Genomic DNA, 12,833 nt, shown 5'->3' on the forward strand with positions numbered 1-12,833 from the left:
GAAAGCTGGTACCATTGGAGCCAGTGTGCAGCCACGGAACCGCCAACAAGAACTTTAGAACAAATAAGAACAGAAAACGAGTAGAAGGGTCCTAAATGTTTAATGTTTGTACGAAGAAGGTTTTGGAAAAAGGGGGAGAGGTTCTCAAGATTTCTAAGCAAAACTGTGTAAAGGATATGATGTTTATCACTGTAAGCAGCCCATATTACCTTAGGCTGTGGAGATTGAGAGTCTTTGCTATTGTTTTATGTATAAGTGTTATGCTGCTGTTAATAGGAGTATTAACAACGAGGGACAAACACACAGGCAAGGGAGGAAGTTCCAGGAACAAAAGAGTAGTAGGACAAGAGACGGATAAATGTTTAAGGGAGACGAGGAGCCAGGTACACATTAGACACGATAGAAATCATGGTACAACATATCAGTTTGATTTATGCGAAGTAATTGACTGTGGCAAAGATATAGGGAGCTGGAGGGAGTATGATGTATATCTTTGTTTTTATGCCATTTATTATCACCCATGCCCGTCGTGGGATAATGTATTAACATGGACTGGGGTACAATGGACCCCCAAAAGATCGTCACCTTTGGATAATAGATGGAACATTCGAGACCATGTGAGCCTGACAAAGGGGCAACTTGATCATTCCTCAGAGTTAAAAAATCCACTTATGTTAACTCTGACAAAATTTGATATTAATCCTAGTCCAAAGGAGGTACAGAGTTATTGTGAGAGTGATGACAGAAGCTTTTATCTTGTAATAGGTGTAGATCAATCTGGAGTGGATAATATGGGATTATTAAAGGTAACCTTAGTGGACCCTCCTATGAGCCAGCCACAAACTGAAAGCACAAGTATGGAGGTAGAACCAAGTTCAGGAGTTGTGGTAATAGACCACAACAACCTTACGAGAAGGGACATTATTAAATTGGCTACCGGGTATGGGGACAAGAACTTATGGCTGGACTGGATGACAGCGACTGCAACCTCAATGAATATGAGTAATTGCGTCGCGTGTTCTTCGGCAAGGCCAACCCTATTTACTACCCCAGCCCCATTGTTCCCTAACATAGACCCAATCGGATTTCACTGTATGATGGCCCTCACTATGCAAGCGAACCCTCCCAATTGTACCACATTAAGTGCTATTTTCCCACCGGTAAAGAATTCTGTGTTGCCCCCAGTGTTTACACCAAGAGCCAACAATTACACTTGTTTTGCTCGAAAGTCAAATATTGTCTTGGGAGACATGCCCACTGACTGGTGTCAGGACACAATTAATGTAACTGGCTGGCAGAACGCTAGCACAATGGTTTGGGCCAGAGCTGATCTTTTTTGGTACTGTGGAGATAGAACACTGCATATTAGTCTACCTCCAGATTGGTCTGGAACCTGCGCAATGGTTAGGTTAGGGGTACCCTTATTCCTTTTGGGAGAACGGCGACAGGGAATAAATCCGTATACACGAATTCGTAGGGATTTGTTTGATGTTACATCTGGCTCAACCACTTACATAGATGCAATAGGTGTTCCCCGTGGTGTACCTGATGAATATAAATTAGCAGACCAGATAGCAGCAGGGTTTGAGAATCTCCCAATTATCGGGGTTTTATTCCCAGTTACGCCAAATAAAAATGTTGACCGAATTAATTATGTACATTACAATGTACTTAGGCTCGCTAATAGAACTAGAGACGCGGTGGCAGGACTTTCTGAACAATTGGCAGCAACCTCATTGATGACAGTTCAAAATAGAATGGCCTTAGATATGTTGTTAGCAGAAAAGGGGGGAGTGTGCTCTATGTTTGGAGATCAATGTTGTACGTTCATCCCCAACAATACGGCACCTGATGGTTCGGTCACTAGAGCCTTGGAAGGACTAAGAATCTTGTCTGACGAAATGCATGAACACTCGGGTATTTACAATCCTCTAGGAGGACTGTTCGATTCATGGTTTGGGAAATGGAAGGGATTAATTGCCTCTGTGTTTATGTCCCTCGGGGGTATGATTATTGTGTTAGTGTTGTGCGGATGTTGTTGTATTCCCTGTATTAGATCTTTGTTAAACAGGGTAATTATTACCGCAATTGAAGGGAAGGCTCCCCCGTCTTACCAGATGTCACAGATGGAGACGGAAACCATGGTTTTAGCAAGGAGGGAGGACTATGCATCAGAGAGTGAATATGATATATAGAACTGGTTGGTTGGTCTCATTTTCATGAGACCAAAAGGGGGACTTGTAAATATATTTCTTACTTTAAAAACGGAAGGCTGGCTGTGACTCTGGATGAATGCAGTATTTAAAACTGTGGTGGCTCTGTAACTCAAGCAGGGGGCGTGGCCATGTGACGTCCCCATTTTGAACTCGGAAGAGTGCGGGGCGTGGCTATGTGACGTCCCCGTCTCGCACCCGGAAGAGTGCGGACTGGTCACGTGACGTCCCGTTTCGCGCCCCGGAAAGGTGCGGACGGGTCACGTGATGTCCCGTTTCGCGCCCCGGAAGAGGGCGGGCGATCACGTGACGTCCCGTTTCGCGCCTCGGAAGTGGGTCGAGGAGGCCGCGTGATGCCCCATTTCGCGGGCAAAAGAAGGTCACGTGGGGTCGGACATCTAGGAATGCGAGGAGGCGGGGAATGGAGTCAGACTAACACCCAATCAAAAGATAATTCTACCTCAGTGTTTATATGACGTTTTTTATTGTATGTATGACGTTTTTTATTGTATAAAATACTGGGGCAGGGACAAAACGAGGTCTTTTTCTTTTTGAACTGGCATACTTTTGTAGTTCGTCAGGGACAAAGAGGTTTAGACCCAGAGCTCTGAATGCTTTGTTCACTTACTGTGTAAAATAAATTAAGAGTGTGAGACCGAATATCTTCTCCTATTGCTTCATTTAAAAGAACACGCAGGACTTGGCTCACGCATAGAAGAAAGTAAGTTTGTAGATTGAGCCAAAGTCCAACACTTGTCTAAAACATTCAACAGTCTAGTAACATTTTAACACTATGACTATTTGCTACTATTTTACTTTTAATCATCCACTACAAATCTGCCAGCTTTCTAAACAGGTCTAACAGTTCTTTTAGTAAAACAATTCCCCCTTATTTATTTTGCCCTATCTGTTCAGGCCCTTGTTTCCATGAGGCATTATCTATAGGGTCTTATATTCACCACGTGGAATGTTCACTACCACCATGTGGAAGTTTTATTAACACCACTTGGATTTTATTATCACCACATGGAATTTTCACTACCACCATGTGGAAGTTTTGCTCGGGCTATTGCTACGTTCTATTCTTACTCACCTCTTACCCCACTGCGCAGTTTTCTTGACCAATTCTCCACATTTCCTTCATCCCTTTTTGACTCTGATCTCCTGTATCTGCAGTCCTCACTTTCTCCCAATTCAGTGTGTAGACCAGCAGGGGGTGAGAAGAAACAGCAAGCATGAAGAAGGCTTACACCCAAAATGTTAACTTCTCCACCTCCTGATGCTGTCTGGCTTGCTGTGTTTTACTTTGGATTACAGCATCTGCGACTTGTTTCTCTGGATAATTTAGTGAAACTGGTTAGTTTATTTTAGTCTGACAACTCGGTGAAGCTGGCGAGTTCGTGAGATGAGGTGGCGATAGCTAGGTTGTTGGTTATCAAGGTTGCGAGAAGAAAGCGGGGGAGTGGGGCTGGGAAACGTCTCAGGCACGGCTGGCTGAGCAGACTGGATGGGCTGAACGGCCTCATTCCCGCTTCCCCTGAACCGCGCGTGCAGGATGAAGCCGTTGGTTGACGTCACTGGAAGAGGACGGCGCGCGGGGGCGGGAGCTGTCTCGAGCTGCGGCTCCTTAAAGCGGAGCGGCTTCGGGGAGACTTTCAGGAGGAGGGGCCGGGGAGGGGGGTTCGGGCTTTAAGGAGGTTATTGTTGTCGCTGTAAACTGCTGCTTTAGTCTGGGTTTACACTTTCCCAGGTTATCCGGCAGCATGTTCAGCTGGCTGGGGGCGCATGACCGCGGCAAGAAGGATCCCGAGGTATTTCAGACGGTGACGGACGGCCTGAAGAAGCTCTACAAAAGCAAACTGCTTCCCCTGGAGGAACATTACCGCTTCCACGAGTTCCACTCGCCCGCCCTGGACAATGCGGATTTCGACAACAAGCCCATGCTGCTGCTGGTCGGTCAGTACTCCACCGGCAAGACCACCTTCATCAGGTGAGCACACACCAGCCGGACCCTCACTCACTCACTGTGCCCCCCTGGGTGAGAGGGAGAGGATATTGCACAGGGAAATCAGGCTGCACTGACCCTCACTCACTCACTGTACCCCCCTGGGTGAGAGGGAGAGGGTATTGCACAGGGAAATCAGGCTGCACTGACCCTCACTCACTCACTGTACCCCCCTGGGTGAGAGGGAGAGGGTATTGCACAGGGAAATCAGGCTGCACTGACCCTCACTCACTCACTGTCCCCCACACTCCTGCTGCCATTAGTGAAATCTGAAATCTGTCCCCAGGATGGGAATGTTGCTGTTTGGAGAAACCAGATTCCCCCTGTGTTCATCTTGCTCAGGGTAGAGGACTCACTGAAGAGAGAAATGGCTTTTTGCATCTGACTTTTATCTGTATTTAATATACACAGGGAATAGAATCAGACAGCAAGAATGCAGACGTTTTGGTCAAACTCCTCTGTGTTGACCAGGTATCCCAATCTGATCCCATTTGGCCTATATCCCTCTTGAGCCCTTGTTATTTGTGTTTCAGCTTGGCTTGTTAGTTCTGTCTACCTGACCTCTGGAGAATTTATAATTTCTGTTCTTCCTTCTCTACAGGGTTATTTGCCCTTCTGATCCTCCTGTCATGTTTATCTGCTCTCCAGTGTTGGATACTGTAGGGGGTGGGTCCTTGGGATGGTAGCATTTAGCCAGTTTCTGGTATGGTGACTGGTTCTAATGTTGAAACTTTATTGCTGGAACAGCACAGCAGGTCAGGCAGCATCCAGGGAACAGGAGATTCGACGTTTCGGGCACCGGCCCTTCTTCAGGAATGAGCAGAGAGTGTTCAGCAGGAGAAGATAAAAGGTAGGGAGGAGGGACTTGGAGGAGGGGAGTTGGAAATGTGATAGGTGGAAAGAGGTCAAGGTGAGGGTGATAGGTCGGAGTAGGGTGGAGGCGGAGAGGTCAAGAAGAAGACTGCAGGTCAGGAAGGCGGTGCCGGGCTGGAAGGATCCGGCTGAGACAAGGTGGGGGGAGGGGGGATGAAGAAACTGGTGAAGTCCAAGTTCATCCCCTGTGGTTGGAGGGTTCCCAGTCGGAAGATAAGACGCTCCTCCTCCGACCGTCGGGTTGTTGTGGTTTGGCGGTGGATGAGTCCAATGACCTGCATATCCTCGGTGGAGTGGGAGGGGGAGTTGAAATGCTGTGCCACAGGTTGGTTGGGTTGGTTCGTCCGGGTGGCCCAGAGGTGCTCTCTGAATCGCTCCGCAAGTAGGCGGCCTGTCTCCCCAATATAGAGGAGGCCACACCGGCTGCAGCGGATGCAGTAGATGATGTGGGTGGAGGTGCAGGTGAATCTGTGGCGGATATGGAAGTTTCCCTTGGGGCCTTGGAGAGAAGTGAGGGGGGAGGTGTGGGCGCAAGTGTTGCACCTCCTGCGGTTGCAAGGGAAGGTGCCGGGAGTGGTGGTTGGGTCGGTGGGGGGTGTGGATCTGACAAGGGAGTCGCGGAGGGAGTGGTCTCTACGGAAAGCTGATAGGGGAGGGGAGGGAAATATATCCTTGGTGCTGGGGTCTGTTTGGAGGTGGCGGAAGTGACGGCGGATGATGCGCTGTACATGGAGATTGGTGGGGTGGTAGGTGAGGACCAGTGGGGTTCTGTCCTGGTGGCGGTTGGAGGGGCGGGGCTCAAGGGCGGAGGAGCGGGAAGTGGAGGAGATGCGGTGGAGGGCACCGTCGACCACGTCGGGGGGGAAATTGCGGTCCTTGAAGAAGGAGGCCATCTGTGTTGTACGTATTTTGAACTGGTCCTCCTGGGAGCAGATGCGGCGGAGACGAAGGAATTGGGAGAATGGGATGGCGTTTTTACAGGGGGCAGGATGGGAGGAGGTGTAGTCCAGGTAGCTGTGGGAGTCGGTAGGTTTGTAGTAGATGTCCGTGTTGATTCGGTCGCCTGAGATAGAAACAGAAAGGTCTAGGAAGGGGAGGGAGGAGTCCGAGACTGTCCAGGTGAATTTGAGGTCGGGGTGGAAGGTGTTGGTGTAGTGGATGAACTGTTCAACCTCCTCGTGGGAGCACGAGGTAGCGCCGATACAGTCATCAATGTAGCGAAGAAAAAGATGGGGGGTGGGGCCAGTGTAGTTGCGGAAGATGGATTGTTCCACATACCCTACGAAGAGGCAGGCATAGCTGGGGCCCATGCGGGTGCCCATGGCTACTCCTTTTGTTTGGAGAAAGTGGGAGGATTGGAAAGAAAAGTTGTTCAGGGTGAGGACCAGTTCGGTCAGTCGAAGGAGGGTGTCGGTGGAAGGGTACTGGGTGGTACGGCGGGAAAGGAAGAAGCGGAGTGCTTTGAGTCCTTCGTGATGGGGGATGGAGGTGTACAGGGACTGGATGTCCATGGTGAAGATGAGGCGTTGGGGACCGGGGAAGCGGAAATCCTGGAGGAGGTGGAGGGCGTGGGTGGTGTCACGAACGTAGGTGGGGAGTTCTTGGACTAATGGGGACAGGACCGTGTCGAGGTATTCCGAGATGAGTTCGGTTGGGCAGGAGCAGGCTGAGACGATGGGTCGTCCGGGGCAGTCAGGTTTGTGGATTTTGGGCAGGAGGTAGAAACGGGCGGTTCGGGGTTGTGGGACTATGAGGTTGGAGGCGGTGGATGGGAGGTCCCCTGAGGTGATGAGGTTATGGACGGTCTGGGAGATGATGGTTTGGTGGTGGGGGGTGGGGTCATGGTCAAGGGGACGGTAGGAGGAGGTATCTGCGAGCTGGCGTTTGGCCTCAGCGGTGTAAAGGTCAGTGCGCCAAACTACTACTGCGCCTCCCTTGTCAGCTGGTTTGATGGTGAGGTTGGGGTTGGAACGGAGGGAGTGGAGGGCTGCGCGTTCCGAGGGTGAGAGGTTGGAGTGGGTGGGGGGAGTGTGGGAGTTCAGGTAGCAAACCTATCGACTCCCACAGCTACCTGGACTACACCTCCTCCCATCCTGCCCCCTGTAAAAACGCCATCCCATTCTCCCAATTCCTTCGTCTCCGCCGCATCTGCTCCCAGGAGGACCAGTTCAAAATACGTACAACACAGATGGCCTCCTTCTTCAAGGACCGCAATTTCCCCCCCCGACGTGGTCGACGGTGCCCTCCACCGCATCTCCTCCACTTCCCGCTCCTCCGCCCTTGAGCCCCGCCCCTCCAACCGCCACCAGGACAGAACCCCACTGGTCCTCACCTACCACCCCACCAATCTCCATGTACAGCGCATCATCCGCCGTCACTTCCGCCACCTCCAAACAGACCCCAGCACCAAGGATATATTTCCCTCCCCTCCCCTATCAGCTTTCCGTAGAGACCACTCCCTCCGCGACTCCCTTGTCAGATCCACACCCCCCACCGACCCAACCACCACTCCCGGCACCTTCCCTTGCAACCGCAGGAGGTGCAACACTTGCGCCCACACCTCCCCCCTCACTTCTCTCCAAGGCCCCAAGGGAAACTTCCATATCCGCCACAGATTCACCTGCACCTCCACCCACATCATCTACTGCATCCGCTGCAGCCGGTGTGGCCTCCTCTATATTGGGGAGACAGGCCGCCTACTTGCGGAGCGATTCAGAGAGCACCTCTGGGCCACCCGGACGAACCAACCCAACCAACCTGTGGCACAGCATTTCAACTCCCCCTCCCACTCCACCGAGGATATGCAGGTCATTGGACTCCTCCACCGCCAAACCACAACAACCCGACGGTCGGAGGAGGAGCGTCTTATCTTCCGACTGGGAACCCTCCAACCACAGGGGATGAACTTGGACTTCACCAGTTTCTTCATCCCCCCTCCCCCCACCTTGTCTCAGCCGGATCCTTCCAGCCCGGCACCGCCTTCCTGACCTGCAGTCTTCTTCTTGACCTCTCCGCCTCCACCCTACTCCGACCTATCACCCTCACCTTGACCTCTTTCCACCTATCACATTTCCAACTCCCCTCCTCCAAGTCCCTCCTCCCTACCTTTTATCTTCTCCTGCTGAACACTCTCTGCTCATTCCTGAAGAAGGGCCGGTGCCCGAAACGTCGAATCTCCTGTTCCCTGGATGCTGCCTGACCTGCTGTGCTGTTCCAGCAATAAAGTTTCAACTTTGATCTCCAGCATCTGCAGACCTCACTTTCTCCTCCTGACTGGTTCTAATGTAATCAGGCAGACAACTAATAATGAGAAAAGCTCATACAGTATGGGAGTAAGTCAAATAGTCAAGGTAGACAAGAGCTTGGCAGAGCATGAGGTGGGACTGATAAATTAGCATTGCATTTCAATGCAAGAAGCCTGACAAGCCAGACGAACTTGGGGCAGAGCTGGGGACGTGAGACTGAGATATCATAGCTATTATAGAAACGTGGGTCAGGGATGGGCAGGACTTGCAGTTTTAATGTTGAGGTATTAATGCTATGGGAGAGAAACAAAGGGGGTCAAGAGAAGATGGCATGTGGAGTGTTTCGTTTTGTTTGGGTCAGGATAGCACTATCTCTGTACTTAGGGAAATATTCCTGGAAGATTTACCAGTGAAAGCATAGGTAGAAGGGTAGAACTGAGAAATAAAGGGACAATCACCTTGTTAGGATTGTATTATAGTGCCCCTCCCCCTGCCCCCCAATAATCAGTAGGAAATTGAGATGCAAATACGTAAAAGTATCCCTAGAATAATAGGGTTGTAATGGTGGGGGATTTTAACTTTTTCCAATCCTGGACTGTAAGTGTTAAGGGCTTGAATGGAGAGGCATTTTAAGGAAGTTCTCTTGTATGCACTTGATCAGTATGTAAATGTGAAGGGCTTTTGCCCGCAACGTCGATTTCAAAGCTCCTCGGATGCTGCCTGAACTGCTGTGCTCTTCCAGCACCACTAATCCAGAATCTGGCTTCCAGCATCTGCAGTCATTGTGTAAATGTTCCTACTTGAATAGGAGCAATAATCCCTTCAGTTGGGGAATGAGGCAGGGCAAATGACTGAGGTATCAGTGGGGGAGCACATGGGGCAACTTATCATAATTCTAATAAAGCTCCTATGGAAAAGGATAAACTTGATCCAAAAAGTTGGAAATTCTAGATTGGTGTAGCCAATTTTGACCGTTAAGGAGGAATTTGAAAAGCTGGGGGAGGGTATGCACAGGAAATGGGATTTGATTGGGAAGTGAGTCAAAATAATGAGTTCACAGGCAGTATACTCCTGTTTAGTGTGGAGGGCAAGGCTGGTAGGTGTATAGATATACTGGATGACAAGAGAAACTGAGGTTCTGCTCAAGAGAAAGGAGGCACATGTCAGACATAGCCAGTTGGAGTCAAGTGAATCCTGAGAGAAGTAGAAGGGCAGTGGGAGTATATTCAAGAGGGAAATCAGAAGGAACATGAGGTAGCTTTGAATAGTTATGGAGAATCTGAACAGGTTGAGTACATGAAAGGCAGAAGAGAAACTAGGGGGACGAATTGCTCTCATTGAAGAGCAATGTGACTCCTGTCTGGAACCACACAAGATGGGTGAGATACTAAACGAATATTTCGCACCCTCTCCACAGTAAATAATGACGTGGACGCTGTGGTACTTGTAGGAAACGAAATAGTGATTGTATTGAAAAGCCTTCATCCAAGAGAAGAGGAGATGCTGGAAGTCTAACCTATCAAGGTGGATAAATTGCTAGTATTTCCCAAGCATTGTAGGAAGCTAGGTAAGATTACTTGGCCCCTTTTCTTTGTTCTTAGAGATATTTGTCATTGACAGCCACGTGAACTAATGGAAGACTGAAGGTTGGCTAATGTTCTATTGCTTAAGTCTATAATCAAAAGCCTGGCAATGATTGACTGGTGAGCCTGACCATTGGTCAGCTCTTTTCTCTCTGGTTACTGTTTTGTCCTGAATATTTGTAGAGTACCTTTGGATTTCCCTTAACCTTATTTGCCAAAGGTATTTCATGTCTCATTTTTTGCCCTCCTGATTTCCCTGTTCAGTGTAACAGGCAATAGAAATATACTTTTCTAGGGATTCACTTTAACTCAACTATCTATACCTTGACATATGCTTCCTTTTTGTCCAATTTCTCTCTCTAGTCATCCAGCATTCCTTCCACCTACTAGCTTTGCCCTTCACCCTAACAAGAACATAGTGTCTCTGGATGTTATTTTGCTTTTGAAGGCTTCCCATTTTCCAGATGTCCCCTTACCTGTAAACATTTGCCCCCAATCAAGTTTTGAAAGATCTCTCCCCATAGTGTCAAAATTGGCCTTCCTCCAATTTAGTACTTCAGCTTTTAGATCGTTCTCTCCTTTTATCATTATTTTAAAACTTACAGAATTATGGTCACTAGCCCCATAATGTTCCCCCAACTACAGCTGTTACTCACCCTGCCTTATTTCCCAAGAGTAGGTCAAGTTGTCCGCCTTTCTCTAGAGGTGCACCTACAAACATTCAAATTTTCTTGTGTGCACTAAACAAATTCTGCCCTCCCCCCACCCCAGCCCTAGTCCCAGTCGATGTTTGTTTGGTTTGTTTTCCCCTACCATAAGTACCCTATTATTCTTACAGATAGCCGAGGTCTCCTTACAAGTTTGTTTCTCAATTTCCCTCTGAGTATTGTATTATAGACCCCCCCCCCCCCACATAAAGAATCACTATGATTGAAGAAATGATCTATCCTAATATGGATTCCTGTCAACAGGCAGTTTGTTCACAGGCTTCTTGCATGGAGTGAAGAAGTCACTACTTGAGAGACCGTGTGTGCTTGTATTTCTAACTATATTGGGTAAGCATTCTCAGGATGATACATTGCAACACTGTCTCCTGTTCAAATCCTACTCAGGAGAGCAATCACTGGTATCATGACTTTCATAGAAAATAAAATTTCCATAGTTGAGTTAAATGAATGTGGTGAAATATTGAAAATTTAAGAGGAATAATTCCCCTACTTCAGAGAAGGAGTCTGCATTAAATGGAGAGCACTTGGCCCATTGTATACCTGGAACACACAGACAAACGGACATTGGAGATAAAGTCAAATAGTTAGTGTGTGGGGAATTGGCTTTCAGTCCAGCAATATTCTGGGTGCAGTCACACTAACATCTTGTGCAGTTCCAGAACCTCCTCCCAGATTTGAACCAGCATTTTGTTTGGAATAAATATATTAAAAATGCCATTTGCTCTACCCACCTTGTTTCCTGTATCAAAGCACTGTTTCACATTTCCTTGACTCTCAAATTCAAAATAAAGATCCCAAGAGAGTTTGGGGTGGATGTGAAGGGATAGGAGAACTTGAGCTGGTTTAGGCTGCCGCAAACTGGTTGCTGTTCTCTACACTAATTTTAAAATTCAGGTGGTGAGTCCCACTGTCATGTCAACAAGTGACTGGGACAGATGAGCCAAAGAGGAATTCAACAAAAGCTGTAAAGCAATGAACCCCATGTTGTTGCGCTCATCCTCTTGCAGCCTGCCAATGGAACCTGACCAAGTTTACTGACAAGAAACTGGTGTTTACTTGATTATGACTAAACTAAAACAAATATATTAATCAAAGTGTATTCAGTCTGCAGTATTCCATTGCTCTAGTCATTTGTAGTCAATGTAATACATTTAGTCACCATGTGATTGACTCCGCTCATTCACCAAGATACATTGTTGGACTTAGTCCTTAGAAATGAGTTGGGCCAATTTGGATGAAGTGGTAGTGGGAGACAGGAGACAATGATCATTGGAGCTGGTGCTACAAGATGGTGTTGGAGAATGACATGCAGCAATCCAGGGTGAGAAAAACATTTGACAAGAAAGCTGGCCCGATTGACTGGAACAAAGAGGATGGCAGGAAAACCAGGAACTGAAATGGGCCACCTTCCAAAAAGAGATGGTTGAGGTCCAGTTAAAGTATGTTCCCTCCAAACAGGAGAAGGTAGGACAAAAATCGAGTCCCTCAATCAGAAAGGAGGTAGAAAGCAACACTGGCAAGAAAAGTGCTTCTAAATAAGGTGTATGGCAGAAAATACAGTTAAGAAGCTGTTGGCATATTAAAGGTTCCGAGGAGAAGCAAAAAAAGCATATTATGACAAAAACTAGCAGCTAACCAAGAGGAATCCCACTCTTCAATAGAGAGATAAGAGATCAAGAAAGAATCGAACTGATTAGAGACCAGAAAGAGGATTTACAAGGAGGGAGGTGGTATGGCTGAGGTGTGAAATGAACTCTTGGCATCTATCTTTAACAGAAGGGGAGGATGTTGCCCAGGCCATGGTGACAGAGGAGGGAACATGGTCACAAGAGGGTTCAAATAGGGTCAGGGGATACAAGCTGTCGTTAATATCTGGTCCTTTTGATTTGAATTAGTTTTTTTCTGAAGCGGTACAAACATGAGAGAATGCCACTGTACTGGAAAGACTAGGAAAGTAGATTAAACCATTGAGAGGTGCTGCCATATAGAGAATGATGCACCCACCAGCAGGTTCTGGGGCAGCTTCCGTGCAGTTAAGTCTATTGAATGGACTCTCCGCTCAAATGATGCTGAGTGTGCTACATTGCACAGGGCGTACAAGAGAGATCAATGTTACCTGTAGTCCTCCGTCTGAATATCTTGTTCTGAGCCTTACTGTGATATGCCTGTAGTGCTCATAAACAAAG

The 12,833-nt window shown here is 48.0% G+C and overlaps 2 protein-coding genes across 3 annotated transcripts in view; one reads left to right on the forward strand and one right to left on the reverse strand.

The window, feature by feature from the left end:
• The window catches only part of LOC148151344 (uncharacterized), a 138,039-nt gene that overhangs the window by 11,546 nt on the left and 113,660 nt on the right, over positions 1–12,833 (reverse strand). The window lies entirely within an intron of this gene.
• Positions 3,893–12,833, forward strand: part of LOC148151345 (uncharacterized) — a 101,170-nt gene continuing 92,229 nt past the window's right edge. For both annotated transcript variants that reach the window (XM_087983359.1, XM_087983356.1), the window contains exon 1: positions 3,893–4,203. Coding sequence is in view for 1 of the 2 variants with exons in the window: in XM_087983356.1 (XP_087839482.1) it covers positions 3,977–4,203 (227 nt within the window). In the remaining variant the exon portion in view is untranslated. The remainder of the gene's footprint in view (positions 4,204–12,833) is intronic.

This window comes from Chiloscyllium plagiosum, unplaced genomic scaffold (genome assembly GCF_037043375.1).
Source record: "Chiloscyllium plagiosum isolate Xiang-an unplaced genomic scaffold, Cpla_swu_hap1 HiC_scaffold_3, whole genome shotgun sequence".
NCBI lineage: Eukaryota > Metazoa > Chordata > Chondrichthyes > Orectolobiformes > Hemiscylliidae > Chiloscyllium > Chiloscyllium plagiosum.